The 27,522-nt window shown below is 53.6% G+C and overlaps 1 protein-coding gene across 1 annotated transcript in view; it reads left to right on the forward strand.

The window, feature by feature from the left end:
• GBA2 (glucosylceramidase beta 2) overlaps positions 1-27,522 on the forward strand; it is a gene marked incomplete in the record, with an annotated part of 106,283 nt that overhangs the window by 73,841 nt on the left and 4,920 nt on the right. Inside the window, 12 exon segments of the mRNA XM_077478229.1 lie at positions 12,770-13,009; positions 15,020-15,122; positions 17,080-17,233; positions 20,673-20,798; positions 21,865-22,052; positions 22,897-23,001; positions 23,311-23,418; positions 24,594-24,745; positions 24,822-24,928; positions 25,202-25,344; positions 26,071-26,186; positions 26,397-26,588. Coding sequence (XP_077334355.1) covers positions 12,770-13,009; positions 15,020-15,122; positions 17,080-17,233; positions 20,673-20,798; positions 21,865-22,052; positions 22,897-23,001; positions 23,311-23,418; positions 24,594-24,745; positions 24,822-24,928; positions 25,202-25,344; positions 26,071-26,186; positions 26,397-26,588 — 1,734 coding nt within the window.

Consider the following 27,522-nt stretch of genomic DNA (forward strand, 5'->3'; position numbering starts at 1 on the left):
GGTGGGGCTCTCAGTCACCCTGTGCCCCTAATGGACGCAGGGTGATTTACACATAAGAGGGGCCAGGGGGGACTGGACACGGAGTCTCTAGAGATCTCCAAGGTAAGCTGAGTTCCACAAATCCCCCCACCCAAAGTGACTCCTGTCACGGTCCCCTTCTTCCTCTCCCCCCCCCCCCCCAGCTTTTTCTGTACCACCCCCTTTGGTTACCCCCTATTGTTCCTATCCCCCCCACTCCTCTGTACCACCACCCCCTTTAGTTACCCTCTATTGCCCCCCCCCCTACTTCTCTGTACCACCACCCCCTTTGGTTACTGTGACGGAAGTCACTTTGGGCAGGGGCCCCATGGAACCCAGAATCCCTTTGGATAGGTTGGGAAACCCTTGTTTCAGTTCCCTATTCCCCTCCTAGGTCTAAGTGACCGTGTGTCCATTAGGGGCACAGGGTGACCAAGAAATTGTGGCCTGGATTACTTTAAAATGTGACAGTAATATTTATCCACAATATCTCCCAGGATATATAAGACTATTCCTGGTTGGTTTGATCCTGAACTCTACAGGTTAATTGAAAGAGCTGCTCACATTGGCCTCTGTACAATGTAGGAGACGGTCCGCCTGCTACTGGTGGTCTCCTGCTATTGTGAGAAGGTGTTCTGTGTTTATACTTATGATAATCTATAATCTACTATGTAAAGCTCAGTCACTACAAGTCTGACCTGTAGTGAAATCCTGATTAATCACAACAATGGCCAGGTGGGCACAGAGTCACGTCGGCTGCTTTAAGGGACTAGTTAATTAGCAATGTTAATTCTGTTTCTGGTTATAGTTTTTATTGCTAGAGAGATGTCCTCCTGGTGTGTATATATATTTGGGTGTTTGTTCAAATAAACATTCCATGTTCTTACAAGCGAGTGCCCGCTAGTGTTGTATGTTTGGCTGTAATGTCTGATATCTGATGTTCAGACTGGGAGGAAGTGGTATATGACGGAAGCACTCAAGCGGATTGTGGGGGACATTCTGCTACATTGGTGGCAAGCAGTAGGATGCTTCCTGCAGACTGGGACATCCAAACCTCCACCTGGATTCAAGGTCCAGATAGGAGAGGAGAAGTACAGATACCAGCCACCATGGAAGAGGAGGAGAGGTACAGATACCGGCCACCATGGAAGAGGAGGAGAGGTACAGATACCGGCCACCATGGAAGAGGAGGAGAGGTACAGATACCAACCACCATGGAAGAGGAGGAGAGGTACAGATACCGGCCACCCTGGAGGAGGAGGAGAGGTACAGATACCAGCCACCATGGAAGAGGAGGAGAGGTACAGATACCGGCCACCATGGAAGAGGAGGAGAGGTACAGATACCGGCCACCATGGAAGAGGAAAGGTACAGATACCGGCCACCATGGAAGAGGAGGAGAGGTACAGATACCGGCCGCCATGGAAGAGGAGGAGAGGTACAGATACCAGCCACCATGGAGGAGGAGAGGTACAGATACCGGCCACCATGGAGGAGGAGGAGAGGTACAGATACCGGCCACCATGGAAGAGGAGGAGAGGTACAGATACCGGCCACCATGGAAGAGGAGGGGAGGTACAGATACCGGCCAACCATGGAAGAGGAGGAGAGGTACAGATACCGGCCACCATGGAAGAGGAGGAGAGGTACAGATACCGGCCACCATGGAAGAGGAGGAGAGGTACAGATACCGGCCACCATGGAAGAGGAGAGGTACAGATACCGGCCACCATGGAAGAGGAGGAGAGGTACAGATACCGGCCACCATGGAAGAGGAGGAGAGGTACAGATAACGGCCACCATGGAAGAGGAGGAGAGGTACAGATAACGGCCACCATGGAAGAGGAGGAGAGGTACAGATACCGGCCACCATGGAAGAGGAGGAGAGGTACAGATACCGGCCACCATGGAAGAGGAGGAGAGGTACAGATACCGGCCACCATGGAAGAGGAGGAGAGGTACAGATACCGGCCACCATGGAAGAGGAGGAGTGATACAGATACCGGCCACCATGGAAGAGGAGGGGAGGTACAGATGCCGGCCACCATGGAAGAGGAGGAGAGGTACAGATGCCGGCCACCATGGAGGAGGAGGAGAGGTACAGATGCCGGCCACCATGGAAGAGGAGGAGAGGTACAGATGCCGGCCACCATGGAAGAGGAGGGGAGGTACAGATGCCGGCCACCATGGAAGAGGAGGAGAGGTACAGATGCCGGCCACCATGGAAGAGGAGGAGAGGTACAGATACCGGCCACCATGGAAGAGGAGGAGAGGTACAGATACCGGCCACCATGGAAGAGGAGGAGAGGTACAGATACCGGCCACCATGGAAGAGGAGGAGAGGTACAGATACCGGCCACCATGGAAGAGGAGGAGAGGTACAGATACCGGCCACCATGGAAGAGGAGGAGAGGTACAGATACCGGCCACCATGGAGGAGGAGGAGAGGTACAGATACCGGCCACCATGGAGGAGGAGGAGAGGTACAGATACCGGCCACCATGGAGGAGGAGGAGAGGTACAGATACCGGCCACCATGGAAGAGGAGGAGAGGTACAGATACCGGCCACCATGGAAGAGGATTTCGGAAGGAGGTTGCGAAAGATGCAGATGCAGCACAGAGGACCGGTATCAGAGCAGATCCTGCTGGGATGGTTTGATTCTATCCGCTGGGAACTCTGGAAGGAAGCGCTAGCCCACGAGCAACACCATGGGGTAAAAGTTCTCCCCTCGATCCAGGAAAGGTCCTGGTCACAGTATGGATTGCGGGGGATGTTTTTGGGAGAAACCGCACAAGGAGCAGACAGCTGAATTGATCAGGCTGGTTTGGGCAGAGATGAAGCTGGATGAGGGCTACAGAGCCCTCCGGTGGCATCCATCCCAAGCATGCCCTTGGATAGTGGGTGACAGCCCAATGGAAGGCTTTGGCTACGACAGCCTGGGACTGTTGTACGGGAAGCTGTCAGGGGACCATAACTTTGGGAGCGATTTGGAGTGGCGGTTGGACAAAATCATGGATTTCAGAGAAGAGATACTGAACGTCTTGGAAGGGCACTGGAAGATATAGAGTTTTCTGGCCGTTCAGGAATGGGAGCTACAGGCACCTGCTAGACTCTGCTCAGTGCCAGGGCTGGGCTCCCTTCGCCTGGGACTATCCAGAAGTACCAGCCGACAGTTCTGAAGTGTATTTAATTGACTTTTCATCGGAGGAGGTTATGGATGAGTCGTCTGCCAAGGTAGGCGATTCCCCTCCCATTCCCCAATACAACCTTCCAGTGTCTCCATCTTGGGTGTGAAGTACTGTATTCTTCTACCACCCTCAACTACTGCCCCCAGCTGAACTGTATTCTACCTTGTCACCCCCTTTGGTTACCCTCTATTGGTGGGGCTCTCAGTCACCCTGTGCCCCTAATGGACGCAGGGTGATTTACACATAAGAGGGGCCAAGGGGGCTGGACACGGAGTCTCCAGAGATCTTCAAGGTAAGCTGAGTTCTGCAAATCCCCCACCCAACATGACTCCTGTCACAGTCCCTTCTTCCTCTCCCCCCCACCCCAGCTTTTTCTGTACCACCCCCTTTGGTTACCCCCTATTGTTCCTATCCCCCCACAAGGGCCACCAGCCCATCCCCTGGACTTTTAGAAATTCCAGACACTGGGGATTTAATAGACGTCTCTGTAGAGGAGGAAACTTCTAGCAAACCCCCAGCAGAAGTGCTGGCAGCAGGACAGAGTACTGTAGAGCCCTGCTCCACACCCGTGGCCATTTTTGAGGCCCGAAGTGAGAAGGTGGTGGTTCTTCTTCCCCAGTGGATTGCAGAGATGCAGGGAGAGGAAGCAGCCATCCCTCCTCCCCAACAAGGATTCGTACACCTGGGATACAGTACAAGAGAGAGGTTGTCCCAGCAGCAGACGGGGCCCCAGAATGGTGACGCCCAACCCAGCTGAAGCGCTGGCCACCGGACAGGGGGTCCATGACCTCTGCCCCACACCTGTGGCAGTTCGGGAGGCCCAGGGTGAGGAGGTGGAAGTCACTCCCGAGCAGCAGATCAGGATCCATGGGGAGAAGGGAGAAGAGGTTGTCATCTTCCCTCCTTGACAGTCAGACGGAGCGGATGATGTGAACTCTGAAGCACTAACCGGGCAGAACACTACTGGCCTCTGCACACCACAATCCACTCCACAGGAGCTTCAGGGAGAGAATGCAATCGGCACCTCAAAACTGCAGCTTGATCTGTTGTCGGTGGATGGGACTTCAGTCTCCATCTGTATACCTCAGGGATGGTGGGCAGTCGACCCGGATCACCAACATCAATAGAGTGTGCCCAGCCACCCTGTCTTCTCCTCCAGTGGTGGAAAGGACTCCAGGAAGAAGGACCAATCTGCACTCCCCCCAGCGGTGGGTATGTTCTACGAGAGAGGCAGAGGTTGGCTTGGTTAGTAATGCTCTGTTTGGAACAATTTGTTTGGTGTACTGTGTGGGTACGGGCATTGGAGGACTGGAACTACGGACTAACTTTGGAGTCAACCCGTCTGGGGTCTTCTCCTGTGTTAATTCCCTGCTGAAAGGGGAGAGATGTGACAGGAGTCACTTTGGGCGGGGGGCCTGTGGAACCCAGAATCCTTTGGAGAGGTTGGGATCGCCATGCACCTCCTATGTCTAAGTGACCCTGTGTCTATTGGGAGGTGACTGAGAAAATGGACAGCTATTTAACCATTTGCTGACCAGCTGCTGTCGTTATATGGCAGAAGGTCGGCTCTCCTGTGTGCGAAGGATGTCAATTGTGTTGGGTACAACATCGCACGACCGCGCAACTCTTAGTTAAAGTACCGCAGTGCTGCATCACAAATGATGGCCTGGTCATTAAGGGGGCAAATCCTCCTGGGGCTGAAGTGGTTAATGGACACTGACAATGCGGTTTGGATTACTTGAAATGGGGCAGTAATATTTATCCACAATATCCCTCAAGAAATAAATGATACATTCATTCCACTGTGTCAGAATGATGGAACACTGTGTGAGTTTTGCCGTCTGCTATCCCTGATTAATCAGTACATTGCTTAGCTGTGAATTCCATGGTCACCAATGTAGGAGACAGACCGTCTGCTAATTCTGGGGGCTCCTGCTATTGTGAGAAGGTTTTCTGTGTTTATACTTGTGATAATGTGTATTGTGTCTTCTGAGCTGGAAGAAGACAAGTCTGACCTGAAAGGTCATATCTCTGAGTCACCTAGGCTCGGTAAATGACTAGTTTAATGAGCTTGTAGTCATTTATGTATGTATTGTTAGTTCCCTTTCACATGTGCGGATCCGTATTCAACCATCTGCTTGCTCAGTAGGGATCGCTCCGCTGGTCCCCGCTAAGTCTGAGCTGAGTCCCACACTGTGCCGAGATGGACCTGTCAGATCTCCGCTTTCCTCTATGGGGGATCGGATGGTTACGGACCGCCTGTCCATTTTCATCTGATCCGCCAGACGGATGAAAAATAGTTTCCATCCGTCTGGATTTTGTGGATCGTATCGGATGTCAGCCGACATGTCACCACTGACATCTGTCACTCCATAGAGATGTATGGAGCGACCGTCCAGATCAGCTGAAAAAACTGACAGGCAGAGCTGAACAGTCCACACGTGTGAAAGGGCCCTAAGAGTAATATGATCAGAAGGGGGACCCTCCTCCTCAAGTGTATATAAGACTGTATTCATGTTCTAATAAACACTTCCATGTTCAGTTTGTAACTAAGCTAGTCTTGTCTGGTACTTGCAATATGTGGCTGTAATATTTGATATCGGAGGTTCGACATTGGAGAAAGCAGTGTGCTGATGACGGCACTCAAGTGGTGTGTGACGGGGTTCCGTTAGTTACCCTCTATTGTCCCCCGTCCCCCCCCCCGGCTCCTCTGTACAATCCCCTTTGGTTACCCTCTATTGTCCCTATCCGACTCATCTGTACCACCCCCTTTGGTTACCCACTATTGTACCCCCGGCTTCCTCTGTACCACCCCCTTTGGTTACCTTCTATTGTACCCCTGGCTCCTCTGTACCACCCCTTTGGTTACCCTCTATTGTCCCTATCCCCTCCCCATCCTAGACTCCTCTGTACCACCACCCCCTTGGGTTACCTTCCATTATACCCCTGGCTTCCTCTGTGCCACCCCCTTTGGTTACCCTCTATTGTACCCCCGACTCCTCTGTACCACTCCCTTTGGTTACCATCTGTTGTCCCCCCAGGCTCCTCTGTACTACCCCCTTTGGTTACCCTCTATTGTACCCCTGGCTCCTCTGTACCACCCCCCTTTTGGTTACCTTCTATTGTACCCCCAGTCTCCCCCGTACCACCCCTGGTTTCCCTTTCCATGTTGTTCCTCCCCATACCACACGGATCAGGTCACGGTGTTTGGATTAATAAAGCACGAGGTGCGATTCCTGATCACATTCGCCGTGTCTCCGCCGGTTCAAAGTCTCATTATTTATAGCAGATAATTGTCATCTGTAACAAAACTATAAACCGAGGATAATATTTAGCAATGAAAATCTTCCACCCCACACATACCCCTCCCTTCCCCCCCCCCACACACATAGTAACCTCCCTCCCTTCCATCTTGCACAGCCTGCAGTCACGTTGCCCTCCGGCATCGGAAGTCTCTTCTGTCCACTCATCTCTCTCGGGTGTGATCGGATCTTCTCATTTATCAGCTACAATCCTCCCGGACTTTATGACCCAAATCACCCCGTTATCTACTGACCTCAGGGGGGGCCCCCAGACCGCTCCGGCATCCTCCTGCAATTTCTATATGACCATGTCTGGCTGGAGTTGTTGGACAAGTTATCTCCCTGACTGAGCTTACCCCCGAGGAGTCTGCTACTCCCCCCCATATTACACCCTTCCGGCTCTTATTGATTTGGGGCGCTCCAATCTGAAAAAACGAAAGCGTCCGCTTGTTGCTTCTGTTTCCAGTCTTGGCCCTTTGAAATCCCCTTCGGCCCCAAAGACTTTCCCTTTAAGCCTGCTAGACCAGCTCTTCCTCTGGAGATTGGAAGCACCCTCCTTCCACCAAATTCTTGTTAGCCTTGTACTTGATGGGCCCATCAAACAGGAATCGCCCAACGCGTTTCAGAAATAAATTGCATAGAGCCATTAGTGATGCTGTATGTAATACATACACTCACCGGACACTTTATTAGGTACATCTACTCAACTGGTCAGTAACACAAGTTGTTAATCCGCCAATCACATGGGGGAAGAAAGGGGATCTCGGTGACGTTGAATGCGGCATGATTGTTGGTGACAGACGGGCCGGTTGGAGTATTTCTGGGATTTCGCACACAACCATCTCTCGGGATTACAGAGAATGGTGGCAGAAAGAGAAAATATCCAGTGAGCGGCGGTTGTGTGGAGGAAAATGCCTTGCTGGGGTCAGAGGAGAATGGGCAGACTGGTTCCAGATGATAGAAAGACAACAGGAACTCCAATAACCTCTCGTTACACCCGAGGTATGCAGAATACCATCTCTGAACACACAACACATGCAACCTTGAAGCAGATGGGCTACAGCAGCATAAGACCACACTGGGCGCCACCCCTGTTGGCTAATAACAGGAAACTGAGGCTACAATTGGCACAGGATGACCAAAATTGGACAATAGAAGATTGGAAAAAACGTTGCCTGGTCTGATGCGTCTGGATTTCAGCTCCAACATTCAGACGGTGGGGTCAGAATTTAGCGCTGGTGGTGTCATGGTGTGGGGGATGGGCTATCGCCGGTTCAGGCTGCTGGTGTCATGGTGTGGGGGATGGGCTATCGCCGGTTCAGGCTGCTGGTGTCATGGTGTGGGGGATGGGCTATCGCCGGTTCAGGCTGCTGGTGTCATGGTGTGGGGGATGGCCTATCGCCGGTTCAGGCTGGTGGTGTCATGGTGTGGGGGGTGGGCTGTTGCTGGTTCAGGCTGGTGGCGTCATGGTGTGGGGGGTGGGCTATCACTGGTTCAGGCTGGTGGTGTCATGGTGTGAGGGATGGGCTGTTGCTGGTTCAGGCTGCTGGTGTCATGGTGTGGGGGATGGGCTATCGCCGGTTCAGGCTGTTGGTGTCATGGTGTCGGGGGTGGGCTGTTGCTGGTTCAGGCTGGTGGCGTCATGGTGTGGGGGGTGGGCTATTGCTGGTTCAGGCTGGTGGCGTCATGGTGTGGGGGGTGGGCTATCGCTGGTTCAGGCTGGTGGTGTCATGGTGTGGGGGGTGGGCTATTGCTGGTTCAGGCTGGTGGCGTCATGGTGTGGGGGGTGGGCTATCGCTGGTTCAGGCTGGTGGTGTCATGGTGTGGGGGGTGGGCTGTTGCTGGTTCAGGCTGGTGACGTCATGGTATGGGGGGTGGGCTGTTGCTGGTTCAGGCTGGTGGTGTCATGGTGTGGGGGGTGGGCTATCGCTGGTTCAGGCTGGTGGTGTCATGGTGTGGGGGGTGGGCTATCGCTGGTTCAGGCTGGTGGCGTCATGGTGTGGGGGGTGGGCTATCGCTGGTTCAGGCTGGTGGCGTCATGGTGTGGGGGGTGGGCTATCGCTGGTTCAGGCTGGTGGTGTCATGGTGTGGGGGGTGGGCTATCGCTGGTTCAGGCTGGTGGCGTCATGGTGTGGGGGGTGGGCTATCGCTGGTTCAGGCTGGTGGCGTCATGGTGTGGGGGGTGGGCTATCACTGGTTCAGGCTGGTGGCGTCATGGTGTGGGGGGTGGGCTATCACTGGTTCAGGCTGGTGGCGTCATGGTGTGGGGGGTGGGCTATCGCTGGTTCAGGCTGGTGGCGTCATGGTGTGGGGGGTGGGCTGTTGCTGGTTCAGGCTGGTGGCGTCATGGTGTGGGGGGTGGGCTATCACTGGTTCAGGCTGGTGGCGTCATGGTGTGGGGGATGGGCTATCACTGGTTCAGGCTGGTGGTGTCATGGTGTGGGGGGTGGGCTATCACTGGTTCAGGCTGGGGGTATCATGGTGTGGGGGGTGGGCTATCACTGGTTCAGGCTGGGGGTATCATGGTGTGGGGCTTAGTCCTCATTGAGGGCATGGAATCTTCTGGTCTCATCTCTTGTGGTGGGTCTTCTATGGGTAGGCATGTGTAGAGCACTTCGGTAACACTCAGGAGGGTGGCGCACACACCTTGCACATTGCCATAAACAAATGTATTGAATCCACCAAGGCGAATGGATACTCACAAGCAACTGAAACCTGTCCTGGGACCAAATGATTGGCAGACTGACGCATTTCGGGAGACATACACCCTTCCTCAGAGCTCTTGTGTAAAGGGGTAGGTCTCCTGATAATGCCTCAGTCTTCCAATATTTTGGTCCCAGGACAGGTTTCGGCCTCCCATCATCTCTATTAGGGATGCTGCTGGTGCTTTTCCTTGACCTCCTTGTGGAGACCCTCCAAGTCCTCCGGGTAAGCCTTCCTTGTCATGAACTCCCACTTTTACGGAGCGGGGGGGGGGGGCTATTTGTTAACCTTTGCAGCTCCACTCGCACAGTCGCATCTCCACCCCAAAAGAATGTGTAAAAAAAATTTAAAAAAATCACAAAAATGTTGATATGACCGTGAAAAAATAACCATTCTGAAGGTATGTGTGATCAAATTCCACCACGTGATCCACCACCAATGTAAGATGGACTCTTACCAGAGTTGCAGCACCCTATTAGTCGCATGCATTCAATATGATCTATCATCATCATCAGACATCACATGTCCTCCAGGAACATAAAGTCTCCAGTGCTTCAAGTATGTCTCAGTGGATGGAGAAAAAATGGATGCCGTCAGTTGTGACGAAACATGTAGGGCGGAGCCTATGACGAAACATGTAAGGCGGAGCCTATGTACGTGCCGTTGCCACACTGGTCTTGCTGTGTACACAAACTTCTCTACCTCCATGCATGGTCTGTTTGTCCTGGATTGATGTTACGCTTGTTTTATCTCATGAGGTGTATCTTTAATCTCTTTTGCACATTTGAAGAGTGTTTTTACGGTTTTGCACTCTGTGGATGTTTCCTTTATTTTATATCCACGATGTTCATCCATTTCCCTACATCCACCGACACCTACCTGAGGCACCGGAGACGTCATGTCTGAGTCCTGCACCTCTGGTAAGAGCCCACCTTCCATTGGCGGGGGGGATTTGATCACGCTTATTTTTGTATTTTTCTCTCTCGTGCTTCGAAGGACACAAAGTCTTTAAAGAGCAACTCCGCTTTTATTGAGAAAACCTCACCCCTCTACATTACAAGGCTTATAAAACACTTTGCTGCAGATTCCTCCCTTTTTGTTATTCTGAAGGAACCCCTGTGTGTTTCTCTGTGTCCGTGCGGGAAAGTGAGTCTAATGGTTGTGGTTTCATAATTGCCAACCAGCTGCCGCACCTTCAGGGCACCAATGAGGAAAGCCGCTGGGCCTGCATTCCTGTAGACGCGTTCCGATTGGGAAAATCTCACCAAAAATGACATTTGTGTTGCAGGGGAGGCCTAAAATCTGACTTGTATCTTAGTGCAGACTTCTGGGGAAGTCGGTGAGCCAATCACACAAGCGGGAAATGATGTCACTGAGGGAAGTTCTGTACACGCTCTGCACTGTACGGGACCCCTCCAGGCGGCCATATTGGATGGCATTTTCAGAAAAAGACGGCGGCTCCAGATTGAAAAGCAAAGGGAGAGTTTTTAATAACATTCAATTATATTATGATTAGTATTGATCAGGGGGGTCTCAAACTGGCCGCCCTCCAGCTGTTGTAAAACTACAAGTCCCATGAGGCATTGTGAGGCTAACGGGAAAAAGCCTGACTCCCACAGGCAGAGGCATGTATTGCAATAGCTGGAGGAGCACCAGTTTGACACCCCAAACGGTTAAATGTGCTTCTAGGGAGTGCTAACTCTGTATCTGAGGAAGTCCTGCTGACTGCACTGCTATTTTTATAGGTGGTTAGCAAGTTTGTTTTGTAGTATGGACGCCGATGGGGGACGTGGGAGCCATCTTAGTGGGGGTTTCCTTATCTCCTCATTGGCCTCCAATGTGCCTTAGCGGTCACACTCCTCCTCGTTTTCTTCTTTCATTTCTTCCTCCCAGACTTCCCTCTTCATCATCACCACTGTCCACCACTGTCCACCACTGTCCACCACTAACCATCACTGTCCACCACTGACCATCACTGTCCACCACTGTCCATCACTGTCCACCACTAACCATCACTGTCCACCACTGTCCACCGCTGTCCACCGCTGACCACCACTGTCCACCGCTGTCCACCACTAACCATCACTGTCCACCACTGACCACCACTGTCCACCACTGACCACCACTGTCCACCACTGACCATCGCTGTCCACCGCTGACCACCACTGTCCACCGCTGTCCACCACTGTCCATCGCTGTCCACCACTAACCATCACTGTCAACCACTGACCATCGCTGTCCACCGCTGTCCACCGCTGACCACCACTGTCCACCGCTGTCCACCACTGTCCATCGCTGTCCACCACTAACCATCACTGTCCACCGCTGACAACCACTGTTCACCACTAACCATCACTGTCCACCACTGTCCACCACCATACACCAAAGACCATCCTCATTGGCCTCCAATGTGCCTTAGCGGTCACACTCCTCCTCGTTTTCTTCTTTCATTTCTTCCTCCCAGACTTCCCTTTTCATCATTACCACTGACCATCACTGACCATCACTGTCCACCACTGTCCACCACTAACCATAACTGTCCACCACTGTCCACCACTGACCATCACTGTCCACCACTAACCATAACTGTCCACCACTGTCCACCACTGACCATCACTGTCCACCACTGACCATCACTGACCATCACTGTCCACCACTGTCCACCACTGACCATCACTGTCCACCACTGACCATCACTGTCCACCACTGACCATCACTGTCCACCACTGACCATCACTGTCCACCACTGACCATCACTGTCCATCACTGTCCACCACTAACCATCACTAACCATCACTGTCCACCACTGGCCACCACTGTCCACCACTGTCCATCACTGTCCATCACTGTCCACCACTAACCATCACTGTCCACCACTCACCATCACTGTCCACCACTGTCCATCACTGTCCATCACTAACCATCACTGTCCACCACTAACCATCACTGTCCACCACTGTCCACCACTGTCCACCACTGTCCACCACTGACCACCACTGACCATCACTAACCATCACTGTCCACCACTGTCCACCACTGGCCATCACTGTCCACCACTGACCACCACTAACCATCACTGTCCACCACAAACCATCACTGTTCACCACTGTCCACCACCATACACCAAAGACCATCCTCATTGGCCTCCAATATGCCTTAGCGGTTACACTCCTCCTCCTTTTCCTCTTTCATCTCTTCCTCCCAGACTTCCCACTTCATCATTACCACTGACCACCACTGTCCACCACTGACCACCACTGTCCACCACTGACCACCACTGTCCACCACTGACCACCACTGTCCACCACTGACCATTACCATTGTCCTCCAATGTGCCTTAGCGGTTATACTCCTCATCTTCCTCCTCCTCACATCCTTCCTCGTCATTATGCTCCTTCTCTTCATTCTCTTTTTCCAATCTTCAGAAGCAGATACAATAGTGTTTATGGATTTAGAGATGTAAGTGCTTCTGTTATTAGAAGCTGAGGGAGGGTTTTGTTGTAGAGCAAAGTTCTCACTTAGCCTTACTAATTGTGTAACATCTCCTCTTCCTCAGGACTCCTCGCTGCCGCTGGCCACCTTTGTTTGGGATGTGGAGAATTCTGGAGATGAGGAGGTTGAAGTGACCATCATGTTCACCATGAGGAATGGAAGCGGCACCAAGACGGACAAGGCCGGGGGCCATTGGAATGAGCCTTTCCATCTCAGCAGAGAGGGGGAGGCAGTGTCTGGTGTGCTGCTTCATCACTGTACCGCCGTCAATGCATTCACTCTGGGCATAGCCGTACGAGAGAGGGTAAGTGGGAGGGTAAGTGGGACGAGGGTCATCATCAAGGTCCATATCTTACAAGAGGGGCTAATTGAAGGGAGGAATCGCATGACAAGGGTTATTATCAAGGTCCATAGCCGTATGAAAGAGGCTAAGCAGGAGGGATCACATGATGAAGGTCGTTATCAAGGTCCATAGCCATAAGAAAGAGGGCAAGTGGAAGAGATCACAGTATGGGGGTCATTATCAAGGTCTATAGCCATAAGAAAGAGGGTAATCGGAAGCGATCACAGTATGGGGGTCATTATCAAGGTCTATAGCTGTATGAAAGAGGGTAAGTGGAAGCGATCACATGACGAGGATCATGATCAAGGGTCATATCTTACAAGAGGGGTTAAGTGAGGGGGGGCAGTAGCATTACAAGGGTTATTATCTAAGTCCATAGCTATAGCAAAGATAGTAAGCAGGAGGGATCACAGCATAAGGATCATTATCAAGATCCATATCTTACAAGAGGCGAAAGGTAGGGGGAGGAACCGCTCAATGAGGATCCTTATCAAGATCCATAGCCATAAGCAAAGGGAAAGAATCACAATATTCGGGTCATTATCAAGGTAGTCCATATCTTACAAGAGGGGTTAGGTGGGTGGGGGGGGATTGCATGATGTGGGTCGTTGTCAAGGTCCATTGCCGTATGACAGCGAGTAAGTGAGAGGGATCATATGATGAGGGTCATTATCGAGGTCCATAGCCATATGAGGGAAGAATCACATGACAAGGGTCCTGGACATAGCCGTACAAGTGAGTTCTCCTTAGGAGCAATCACATGATGGGAGACAGAGCTCATTGGTGGCATCCCTCACATCACATGTACCAGTAAAAAAGGGGCCTCGTTGCTGCCGTCACTATGGGTGGTCAGATGAGGAGGCTTATTGGTGGCATCACATTGGTCGGTTGGATGAGGGGATTATTCCTAGCGCCACAATAGTGGTCAGATGAGGGGATTCATTGGTGGCTTCACAATAAGCAGTGGAATCAGAGGGGCTTATTGATGACGTCACATTGGGCGGCCGGATCAGGAGGCTTAATGGTTGCATAACGTCAGATGGTTGGATGAGGGACTTTATTGGCGGCATCACATTGGGATGTTGGATCGGGGGGCTGATTGATGGATTACCATTGGGTTATCTGATCATGGGGGTCATTGGCAGGGTCACATTGAGCGATCAGATCAGGGGGGGTCATTGGTGCCGTCACATTGGGTGATCAGATCGGGGGGGGGGTCATTGGAGTCACATTGGGTGATCAGATCGGGGGGGTGGTCATTGGAGTCACATTGGGTGATCAGATCGGGGGGGTCGTTTGGTGGAGTCACATTGGGTGATCAGATCAGGGGGGTCGTTGGTGGAGTCACATTGGGTGATCAGATCAGGGGGGGGTCGTTGGTGGAGTCACATTGGGTGATCAGATCGGGGGGGTGGTGATTGGAGTCACATTGGGTGATCAGATCAGGGGGGGTCGTTTGGTGGAGTCACATTGGGTGATCAGATCAGGGGGGTCGTTGGTGGAGTCACATTGGGTGATCAGATCAGGGGGGGTCGTTGGTGGAGTCACATTGGGTGATCAGATCAGGGGGGGTCGTTTGGTGGAGTCACATTGGGTGATCAGATCAGGGGGGTCGTTGGTGGAGTCACATTGGGTGATCAGATCAGGGGGGGTCGTTGGTGGTGTCACATTGGGTGATCAGATCGGGGGGGTCGTTGGTGGTGTCACATTGGGCGATCAGATCGGGGGGGGTCGTTGGTGGAGTCACATTGGGTGATCAGATCGGGGGGGGTCGTTGGTGGAGTCACATTGGGTGATCAGATCAGGGGGGGTCGTTGGTGGAGTCACATTGGGTGATCAGATCGGGGGGGTCATTGGAGTCACATTGGGTGATCAGATCGGGGGGGTCATTGGAGTCACATTGGGTGATCAGATCAGGGGGGGTCGTTGGTGGAGTCACATTGGGTGATCAGTTGTGTGTTTCTCCCCCAGCCCGGGATACACGTTTCCCACTGTACAGAGTTTGACCCCAATGGGATGGGACAGGACATTTGGAAAGACTTGCTGGAAGACGGACGTTTGAACTCCACCCCTAGTAAGTGTTGAGATCATGAAGTAGTTCTTATCAGTGCTGCATCCACCAATCAGGGAACAGATCTCTGCACAGATTGCAGTAGCAGATCCAATGAGCCCTCTACTAAAGCTGGACACCTCCCTTGACACACAAGGAGAGGGCTCATCTTTCGGGACACACAAGGAGAGGGCTCATCTTTCGGGACACACAAGGAGAGGGCTCATCTTTCGGGACACACAAGGAGAGGGCTCATCTTTTGGGACACACAAGGAGGGGGTTCATCTTTGGGACACACAAGGAGAGGGCTCATCTTTCGGGACACACAAGGAGGGGGTTCATCTTTCGGGACACACAAGGAGGGGGTTCATCTTTCGGGACACACAAGGGGAGGGCTCATCTTTTGGGACACACAAGGAGAGGGTTCATCTTTCGGGACACACAAGGAGAGGGCTCCTCTTTCGGGACACACAAGGACAGGGCTCCTCTTTCGGGACACACAAAGAGAGGGCTCATCTTTCGGGACACACAAGGAGAGGGCTCATCTTTTGGGACACACAAGGAGGGGGTTCATCTTTGGGACACACAAGGGGAGGGCTCATCTTTCGGGACACACAAGGAGGGGGTTCATCTTTCGGGACACACAAGGAGAGGGTTCATCTTTCGGGACACACAAGGGGAGGGCTCATCTTTCGGGACACACAAGGAGAGGGCTCATCTTTCGGGACACACAAGGAGAGGGCTCATCTTTCGGGACACACAAGGAGAGGGCTCATCTTTTGGGACACACAAGGAGGGGGTTCATCTTTGGGACACACAAGGAGAGGGCTCATCTTTCGGGACACACAAGGAGGGGGTTCATCTTTCGGGACACACAAGGAGGGGGTTCATCTTTCGGGACACACAAGGGGAGGGCTCATCTTTTGGGACACACAAGGAGAGGGTTCATCTTTCGGGACACACAAGGAGAGGGCTCCTCTTTCGGGACACACAAGGACAGGGCTCCTCTTTCGGGACACACAAAGAGAGGGCTCATCTTTCGGGACACACAAGGAGAGGGCTCATCTTTTGGGACACACAAGGAGGGGGTTCATCTTTGGGACACACAAGGGGAGGGCTCATCTTTCGGGACACACAAGGAGGGGGTTCATCTTTCGGGACACACAAGGAGAGGGTTCATCTTTCGGGACACACAAGGGGAGGGCTCATCTTTCGGGACACACAAGGGGAGGGCTCATCTTTCGGGACACACAAGGAGAGGGCTCATCTTTCGGGACACACAAGGAGAGGGCTCATCTTTCGGGACACACAAGGGGAGGGCTCATCTTTCGGGACACACAAGGGGAGGGCTCATCTTTCGGGACACACAAGGGGAGGGCTCCTCTTTCGGGACACACAAGGAGAGGGCTCATTTTTCGGGACACAAGGGGAGGGTTCACACAAGTCCTTGAAGGTCTTCTTCCTGTTTTCTCTTCCCAGTTGTGTAATAGGGGTCACTACAAGGGATTGGCACCATCCGAATATTAACAATCCTTCTGGTGCATCCTGGGAAGTCCCAGTCCCAGACACTTAGAAATCACCAGTTTGCTCTGGGATGGTTTCCAGAAACACCCCCCAAATGTTCCACTATTCATCATACTAGGGGCGCCCATCCGGGGGCATTTCTGAGCTCTGAAGCCACCCGCCTTAGTTTAGAGCCCCTGGGACATACAGATGGTGAAGACGGGTCCCTAGTGCTGCCTCCCAGAGTCAATTGTGAGTAGACAAATTCTGGGGTTCCTGTAATAGAGGAGGCCCTGACTGAATCCAACATGAACCCTGGATCACCTACCCCTTCCTATTAGAGTGCAAGCTCTCCGGAGCAGGACCCTCCTAAACCTCTTGTATTGAATTGTACTTTCTCCCTTTATATTATAAAATGCTTCATAAACTGTTGTGACTGTAAATCCTGTATTGTAATAATAATATAATAATGGCACAGGCCCGAGTTCTCACACCGTGAAGGGGAAGAAGATTGCAGCGGGTGTGGCAGGAGGATGCTCGGTGAGCTCCGGGGGACGCGGGACTTTGGAATTCTGTCTGTCCTGGGACATGCCCCGGGTCCGCTTCGGTTCAGGAGAGAGAGAGTACTGCCGGTATGTGTCTGTCCCCTCCCAGTGACCACCAGTGACCATGAGCGTCCACCACCACTGACCACCATCACTGACTGTGACCGTCCACCATCGCTCCCCGTGACCGTCCACCATCGCTCCCCGTGACCGTCCACCATCGCTCCCCGTGACCGTCCACCATCGCTCCCCGTGACCGTCCACCATCGCTCCCCGTGACCGTCCACCGTCACTGACCACCATCGCTGCCCGTGACCGTCCACCACCACTGACCGCCATCAATGTCCACCATCACTGACCGCCATCAATGTCCACCATCACTGACCGCCATCAATGTCCACCATCACTGACCGCCATCAATGTCCACCGTCACTGACCACCATCACTGCCCGTGACCGTCCACCATCACTGACCACCATCACTGCTCGTGACCGTCCACCATCACCGTCCACCATCACTGCCCGTGACCGTCCACCATCACCGTCCACCATCACTGCCCGTGACCGTCCACCATCACCGTCCACCATCACTGCCCGTGACCGTCCACCATCACCGTCCACCATCACTGCCCGTGACCGTCCACCGTCACTGACCACCATCACTGACCATGACCGTCCACCATCACTGACCACCATCACTGACCAAGACCGTCCACCATCACTGACCACCATCACTGACCGTGACCGTCCACCATCACTGACCACCATCACTGACCGTGACCGTCCACCATCACTGACCACCATCACTGACCACCATCACTGACCGTGACCGTCCACCATCACTGACCACCATCACTGACCGTGACCGTCCACCATCACTGACCACCATCACTGACCGTGACCGTCCACCACCACTGACCACCATCACTGACTGTGACTGTCCACCATCGCTCCCCGTGACCGTCCACCATCGCTCCCCGTGACCGTCCACCATCGCTCCCCGTGACCGTCCACCATCGCTCCCCGTGACCGTCCACCATCGCTCCCCGTGACCGTCCACCATCGCTCCCCGTGACCGTCCACCGTCACTGACCACCATCGCTCCCCGTGACCGTCCACCGTCACCGACCACCATCACTGCTCGTGACCGTCCACCGTCACCGACCACCATCACTGCTCGTGACCGTCCACCGTCACCGACCACCATCACTGCCCGTGACCGTCCACCGTCACCGACCACCATCACTGCCCGTGACCGTCCACCGTCACCGACCACCATCACTGCCCGTGACCGTCCACCGTCACTGACCACCATCACTGCCCGTGACCGTCCACCGTCACTGACCACCATCACTGCCCGTGACCGTCCACCGTCACTGACCACCATCACTGCCCGTGACCGTCCACCGTCACTGACCACCATCACTGCCCGTGACCGTCCACCGTCACTGACCACCATCACTGCCCGTGACCGTCCACCGTCACTGACCACCATCACTGCCCGTCCACCATCACTGACCACCATCACTGACCGTGACCGTCCACCGTCACTGACCACCATCACTGACCGTGACCGTCCACCGTCACTGACCACCATCACTGACCGTGACCGTCCACCGTCACTGACCACCATCACTGACCGTGACCGTCCACCATCACTGACCACCATCACTGACCGTGACCGTCCACCATCACTGACCACCATCACTGACCGTGACCGTCCACCATCACTGACCACCATCACTGACTGTGACCGTCCACCACCACTGACCACCATCACTGACTGTGACCGTCCACCATCGCTCCCCGTGACCGTCCACCATCACCGTCCACCATCACTGACCACCATCACTGCCCGTGACCGTCCACCATCACTGACCACCATCACTGCCCGTGACCGTCCACCATCACTGACCACCATCGCTCCCCGTGACCGTCCACCATCGCTCCCCGTGACCGTCCACCATCGCTCCCCGTGACCGTCCACCATCGCTCCCCGTGACCGTCCACCATCGCTCCCCGTGACCGTCCACCGTCGCTCCCCGTGACCGTCCACCGTCGCTCCCCGTGACCGTCCACCATCGCTCCCCGTGACCGTCCACCGTCACTGACCACCATCGCTCCCCGTGACCGTCCACCGTCACTGACCACCATCACTGCCCGTGACCGTCCACCATCACCGTCCACCATCACCGTCCACCATCACTGCCCGTGACCGTCCACCGTCACTGACCACCATCACTGCCCGTGACCGTCCACCGTCACTGACCACCATCACTGCCCGTGACCGTCCACCATCACTGACCACCATCACTGCCCGTGACCGTCCACCATCACTGACCACCATGACCGTCCACCATCACTGACCACCATCACTGACCATGACCGTCCACCATCACTGACCACCATCACTGACCATGACCGTCCACCATCACTGACCACCATCACTGACCATGACCGTCCACCATCACTGACCACCATCACTGACCATGACCGTCCACCATCACTGACCACCATCACTGACCATGACCGTCCACCATCACTGACCATGACCGTCCACCATCACTGACCATGACCGTCCACCATCACTGACCATGACCGTCCACCATCACTGACCATGACCGTCCACCATCACTGACCATGACCGTCCACCATCACTGACCACCATCACTGACCATGACCGTCCACCATCACTGACCATGACCGTCCACCATCACTGACCATGACCGTCCACCATCACTGACCACCATCACTGACCATGACCGTCCACCATCACTGACCATGACCGTCCACCATCACTGACCATGACCGTCCACCATCACTGACCATGACCGTCCACCATCACTGACCATGACCGTCCACCATCACTGACCACCATCACTGACCATGACCGTCCACCATCACTGACCAAGACCGTCCACCATCACTGACCATGACCGTCCACCATCACTGACCACCATCACTGACCACCATCACTGACCACCATCACTGACCACCATCACTGACCACCATCACTGACCACCATCACTGACCATGACCGTCCACCATCACTGACCACCATCACTGACCATGACCGTCCACCATCACTGACCATGACCGTCCACCATCACTGACCATGACCGTCCACCATCACTGACCACCATCACTGACCACCATCACTGACCACCATCACTGACCACCATCACTGACCACCATCACTGACCACCATCACTGACCACCATCACTGACCACCATCACCGACCACCATCACTGACCACCATCATTGACCACCATCACTGACCATGACCGTCCACCATCGCTGCCCGTGACCGTCCACCACCACTGACCACTGTAAACGATTCCACATAACAAGGAGACTGAGATCGCTTTGGTCCAATTTGGTTGGATAAAAATAAAAATGATTGTTTATAGATCGGATTGCAGATTTTAGTTGGCTTCTGAAACCTCCAACCTGGACATGAGAAGAGTCATGTTACTGCACCATGCCCTGTCTGTGTTATCCTCATCCCCCTCTTCTCTCTCTGCAGACGGTACACTCGGTTTTTCGGCAGTCAGGGGAATGCTGCGTCGGTTCTTTGTCATTACGGTTTGTTCCACTATGAGGAATGGGAGCGGAAGATGGAGGCCTGGCAAGACCCAATCCTGACAGATGAGTATGTACCGAGAGATATGAGAGAGGAGCATGTACCGAGAGATATGAGAGAGGAGCATGTACCGAGAGATATGAGAGAGGAGCATGTACCCAGAGATATGAGAGAGGAGCATGTACCGAGAGATATGAGAGAGGAGCATGTACAGAGAGATATGAGAGAGGAGCATGTACCGAGAGATATGACTGATATACAGAGACATGCAGTGTACAATGGGGGCCACACACATCTATAGGCCCAGTGGAGGTGGCTCCATCTATAGGCCCAGTGGAGGTGGCTCCATCTATAGGCCCAGTGGAGGTGGCTCCATCTATAGGCCCAGTGGAGGTGGCTCCATCTATAGGCCCAGTGGAGGTGGCTCCATCTATAGGCCCAGTGGAGGTGGCTCCATCTATAGGCCTAGGCCCAGTGGAGGTGGCTCCATCTATAGGCCTAGGCCCAGTGGAGGTGGCTCCATCTATAGGCCTAGGCCCAGTGGAGGTGGCTCCATCTATAGGCCCAGGCCCAGTGGAGGTGGCTCCATCTATAGGCCCAGTGGTGGTGGCTCCATCTATAGGCCCAGTGGTGGTGGCTCCATCTATAGGCCTAGGCCCAGTGGTGGTGGCTCCATCTATAGGCCTAGGCCCAGTGGTGGTGGCTCCATCTATAGGCCCAGTGGTGGTGGCTCCATCTATAGGCCCAGTGGTGGTGGCTCCACCTATAGGCCCAGTGGAGGTGGCTCCACCTATAGGCCCAGTGGAGGTGGCTCCACCTATAGGCCCAGTGGAGGTGGCTCCATCTATAGGCCCAGTGGTGGTGGCTCCACCTATAGGCCCAGTGGTGGTGGCTCCAGCCATAGGTCCAGCCGAGGCGCTTCATCTATAGGTCCAGCAGAGGTAGGTACAGATCTCCAGGGTGACCATTATCTGGGAAGGGGTAGATTCTGTGTCCCATGTGGTGTCACCAGAGTGGAAGTTATTACATATGAATAAAGGAAGGTCACTTACAGGTCTTCTTCCTCACAGCCTCCCCCATTCTGGAATATGAATCCTTCCCCCACCTCATGCCTCCTTCTTCTGCCCCCTCATAGGCGGCTCCCATCCTGGTACAAGTCGGCGTTGTTCAATGAACTGTATTTCATGGCGGACGGCGGGACGGTGTGGCTGGAGGTCCCGGCTGACAGTTCCGAGGACGACGATCTGATGAAGATTGGAGAGAAGGAGATCCCCGGCATGAAAAGTCTTCTGGAGGAGTACGGGCGCTTTGCCTACCTGGAGGGTGCGTACCGCTAACCTGTAATATCCACCCTGAAGAGGGCAGTATAGGGATCAAGTTACCAGCTCTCATCTATCTCTACTTCTGTCCCCACCCACCTCGGGGTGTTCCCACCTCTGGAGTAGTCAGGAAGTCACCATTATATACGGAGGAGGGGACACAGGACAGGAAGTCACCATTACATACGGGGGAGGAGACACAGGACAGGAAGTCACCATTACATACGGGGAGGGGACACAGGACAGGAAGTCACCATTATATACGGGGGAGGAGACACAGGACAGGAAGTCATCATTATATACAGGGGAGTAGACACAGGACAGGAAGTCACCATTATATACGGGGGAGGAGACGCAGGACAGGAAGTCACCATTATATACGGGGAGGGGACACAGGACAGGAAGTCACCATTATATACGGGGGAGGAGACACAGGACAGGAAGTCACCATTATATACGGGGGGAGGAGACACAGGACAGGAAGTCACCATTATATACGGGGGAGGAGACACAGGACAGGAAGTCACCATTATATACGGGGGGAGGAGACACAGGACAGGAAGTCACCATTATATACGGGGGAGGAGACGCAGGACAGGAAGTCACCATTATATACAGGGGGAGGAGACACAGGACAGGAAGTCACCATTATATACGGGGGGAGGAGACACAGGACAGGAAGTCACCATTATATACGGGGGAGGAGACACAGGACAGGAAGTCATCATTATATACGGGGGGAGGAGACACAGGACAGGAAGTCACCATTATATACAGGGGGAGGGGACAAAGTATTGGTTCTCTCTTTACAGTCACCCCAATGTAATGTCTGGTCCTGTCTCTGGCAGGTCAGGAGTATCGGATGTATAACACATATGACGTACACTTCTACGCCTCGTTTGCACTCGTCATGCTGTGGCCACAGTTGGAGCTCAGTCTGCAGTATGATATGGGTAAGTGACTCCCCCCTCCCCCTGGGGGGGTTGTTGATGTGCTTTTTTCCCCCCCAGCAAAGGCGAAGGTCCCATATGTACAGGTTGGAGCAGGTAAGATGTGTAATGACACTTACAGCCACTAGGTGGCCTGCAACTCCTTCCTCTCCATGGCTCTCGTCCCCATCCTCTTCTGCCTCCTAGTCAACAGCTTCCTGGATTATATCTGTATTTTGTATTTTTCTATTTGTAAATTTCCTTCCATCGTAGTTTCCTGAGATCTTTCCAACCTAACAATCCTCTCACATGGAACATTTGTCTTTCCTCCAGCGGCGGCGGTTCTCCAGCAGGATCTGGAGCAGAGACGCTATTTAATGAGCGGGACTATGGCTCCTGTGAAGACAAGAAATGTGGTCCCACATGATGTTGGTGACCCAGGTGAGGGAACCCCCAATTCCTCCCTTTCTGTCCTCTTCATGTCTGTTTCCTGTCCCTACTCCTCCCTCTCCTGTCCTCCATGTCCATCTCTACTCCTCCCTCTCCTGTCCTCCATGTCCATCTCTACTCCTCCCTCTCCTGTCCTCCGTGTCCATCTCTACTCCTCCCTCTCCTGTCCTCCGTGTCCATCTCTACTCCTTCCTCTCCTGTCCTCCGTGTCCATCTCTACTCCTCCCTCTCCTGTCCTCCATGTCCATCTCTACTCCTCCCTCTCCTGTCCTCCATGTCCATCTCTACTCCTCCCTCTCCTGTCCTCCATGTCCATCTCTACTCCTCCCTCTCCTGTCCTCCATGTCCATCTCTACTCCTCCCTCTCCTGTCCTCCATGTCCATCTCTACTCCTCCCTCTCCTGTCCTCCATGTCCATCTCTACTCCTCCCTCTCCTGTCCTCCATGTCCATCTCTACTCCTCCCTCTCCTGTCCTCCATGTCCATCTCTACTCCTCCCTCTCCTGTCCTCCGTGTCCATCTCTACTCCTCCCTCTCCTGTCCTCCATGTCCATCTCTACTCCTCCCTCTCCTGTCCTCCGTGTCCATCTCTACTCCTCCCTCTCCTGTCCTCCGTGTCCATCTCTACTCCTCCCTCTCCTGTCCTCCGTGTCCATCTCTACTCCTCCCTCTCCTGTCCTCCGTGTCCATCTCTACTCCTCCCTCTCCTGTCCTCCGTGTCCATCTCTACTCCTCCCTCTCCTGTCCTCCGTGTCCATCTCTACTCCTCCCTCTCCTGTCCTCCGTGTCCATCTCTACTCCTCCCTCTCCTGTCCTCCGTGTCCATCTCTACTCCTCCCTCTCCTGTCCTCCGTGTCCATCTCTACTCCTCCCTCTCCTGTCCTCCGTGTCCATCTCTACTCCTCCCACTCCTGTCCTCCGTGTCCATCTCTACTCCTCCCTCTCCTGTCCTCCGTGTCCATCTCTACTCCTCCCTCTCCTGTCCTCCATGTCCATCTCTACTCCTCCCTCTCCTGTCCTCCATGTCCATCTCTACTCCTCCCTCTCCTGTCCTCCCTTCTGTTCTTCGTGTCTGTCTCTTGTCCTGCATGTCCGTCTCTGCTCCTCCGTCTCGTGTCCTTCACGTTTGTCTCTGCTCCTCCCTCATCTTATTCCTGGTTCCGTAGACGATGAGCCGTGGCAGAGACTCAACGCCTACATCATTCATGACACGGCCGACTGGAAGGACCTGAATCTCAAATTTGTGCTGCAAGTGTATCGAGACTATCACCTGACCAAAAGCTCCTCCTACCTGCGAGACATGTGGCCGATCTGCCAGGTAAATATCACATGATGGGTTGGTGAAATGTCATTGGCTCAGTGCTTGATATGTCTGTGATATTTTTCTCCATAAGGCAGTCATGGAGTCGTCTCTGAGATTCGATCAGGATGGCGATGGTCTGATTGAGAACTCCGGCTTCGCTGACCAGACGTATGATGGTTGGGTGATGACAGGACCGAGGTAAGGGCGGGGACAATCAAGGGAGACTCTGCCACTCCCCCTGGAAATGATCACCTGTCTACAAACCCATGCCTGCTCACTTCTTGGCTGACAATGTATACTGACCATCTTTTCCCTGTACCTCCCCCCCCCTTTCCCGTCACTCCAATCTTCTCCTCCTCCTCCTCCCCCTCTTCTTCCCTCGCACCCCTCCCCCTCTTTTCTTCCCTTCCCCATCACTCCATCCTCCTCCTGCCCTCTCTTCTTCCCTTTTGCCCCCCCACCCCCTCTCAGCTCGTACTGTGGGGGTCTCTGGTTGGCAGCGGTGTGTATGACGTGTCAGATGGCGGATCTCCTGGGTGACATCTCCGCCTACAATAAGTTCTCCGATATTCTCAGCCGGGGAAAAGAAGCCTTTGAGAAGCTGCTGTGGAATGGTAATAATCATTTATAACCCCCCCCCTCCCCCACTTTAAATACTGTCTGCTGCAATCCTGAGGCTGTTGGAGAAGGTGGGGAGAGATGGTAGAGGGGCTGCCAGAAATGGAGGATGGAAGCGTTTTTTGGAAATGCTGGATGGCAGAGGGTGGGGCCAGTAGGAGATGGTGGATGGCAGAGGGTGGGGCCAGTAGGAGATGGTGGATGGCAGAGGGTGGGGCCAGTAGGAGATGGTGGATGGCAGAGGGTGGGGCCAGTAGGAGGTGGCAGAGGGTGGGGCCAGTAGGAGGTGGCAGAGGGTGGGGCCAGTAGGAGGTGGCAGAGGGTGGGGCCAGTAGGAGGTGGCAGAGGGTGGGGCCAGTAGGAGGTGGCAGAGGGTGGGGCCTGTGGGAGGTGGCAGAGGGTGGGGCCTGTGGGAGGTGGCAGAGGGTGGGGCCTGTGGGAGGTGGCAGAGGGTGGGGCCTGTGGGAGGTGGCAGAGGGTGGGGCCTGTGGGAGGTGGCAGAGGGTGGGGCCTGTGGGAGGTGGCAGAGGGTGGGGCCTGTGGGAGGTGGTGGATGGTAGAGGGTGGGGCCTGTAGGACATGGTGTTTGGTAGAGGGTGAGGCCTTTGGGTGGTGGAGAGGGCGAGGCCTGCAGGAAGTGATGGCAGTGACTAGGAGATGGATGGTGAGGAATAACAAGTCCAGGGTTGTAGACAGTTATTACTTTGTTTTTTAATTTGCAGGAAAGTATTATAACTACGACTGCGGGGATCAGACTTATTATAACAGCATCATGTCAGACCAGTGCGCTGGCCATTGGTTCCTCCGAGCGTGCGGCCTGGGCTGTGGACAGACTGAGGTACGATATTGGAGAGACCTTTAGCTGGGACTTTGGTCATGTAACCCGGAGTTGGTTCACCTGGAAGTTTCCAGAGATATGGGCAGAGTCTGGACTCTCAGACGTTGGTCTCCTTTGTGGTTCTTCATTGGTGAGCTCTCAGGGTTGGGGGTGTTTGGAGTAGATCTCTCTGGGTGACGCCGGCCTGTCTTGGCATTGCTGGTTTTGTAGGTGTTCCCCAGCGCACACGTGGTCAGCTCCCTGAAGACAATCTATGAATTGAATGTGAAGCGGTTTGCAGATGGACAGATGGGTGCGGTGAACGGAATGCGCCCGGATGGCAGTGTGGATACCTCCAGCGTTCAATCGGATGAGGTGTGGATCGGGGTGGTGTACGGACTGGCGGCTACCATGATACACGAGGTAGGAGGACTTTGTTGTGTTGTTGTCACTCTGATATCATTCATGGGGTGATCTGTTACAAATTACACCTTTTAATAGTAGAGAAGGGGACTCGGATCTCCTCAATATCTCAACTGCATTGCCTGCTGGTGCTTACAGTTGTCCGTATGCCAAGGACTAGCCAACCACATTAACTGGCAATCCTAAAGTCCTAGCCGGAGCGTACAGGCTCAGCCAATTTACTGATTCGTCATACTGCAACTACATGCCAGCAGGAGATGTAATGGTTGCTTATCGTAGATTTGACTAGGCCATGGGGTATTGAGGAAATGGAGCCCCACCAACTACAAAGAATCCCACAAACTGCTACATAATGCTCCACGAAGGTATCTGAGATGCTGTCTAACTGGGAAAGACTGAAGTAACAAAATGTGTTTATCAGATATCCGCCTTTGGTTCAAAATTATCTTCTGTGATCAGCGATAGGAACATGTTGAGGTCAATTAATATGGATTTACTGTACATGGCAGGAAAAATTAAGGAGGACATACATGATGAAGAAGGTTGATGGACGTGAAGGGCAGGTGTGAATTAATGAGGACACCCATGGCAGAGAGGAATGAGGAGGACAGTCATAGTAGGGAAGATTGATGGAGATTACTGTGGTAGGGATGATTGATGAGGGACAACCATGGTAGAGAAGATTTATGAGGGTGGAGGGGAGCATCAACCATGGTAGAGAAGATTGACGAGAGACAACCATGTTAGAGGAGATTTATCTGGGGGGGGGGCAACCATGGTAGGGAAAATTGATGAGTATAGTCAAAGTAGGGAAAATTGATGGAGGGAGGCTACTGTGGCAGACACAGTTGAAAAGGTACAACCATGGTAGAGAAGATTTTATGGGGGTGGGAGGGGGCATCCATGGTAGAGAAGATTTGAGGAGGACACCTGT

This window comes from Lithobates pipiens, unplaced genomic scaffold (assembly GCF_037356315.1).
Source record: "Lithobates pipiens isolate NorthernLeopardFrog02 unplaced genomic scaffold, aLitPip1_a1.2 Scaffold_13, whole genome shotgun sequence".
Classification (NCBI taxonomy): Eukaryota; Metazoa; Chordata; class Amphibia; order Anura; family Ranidae; genus Lithobates; species Lithobates pipiens.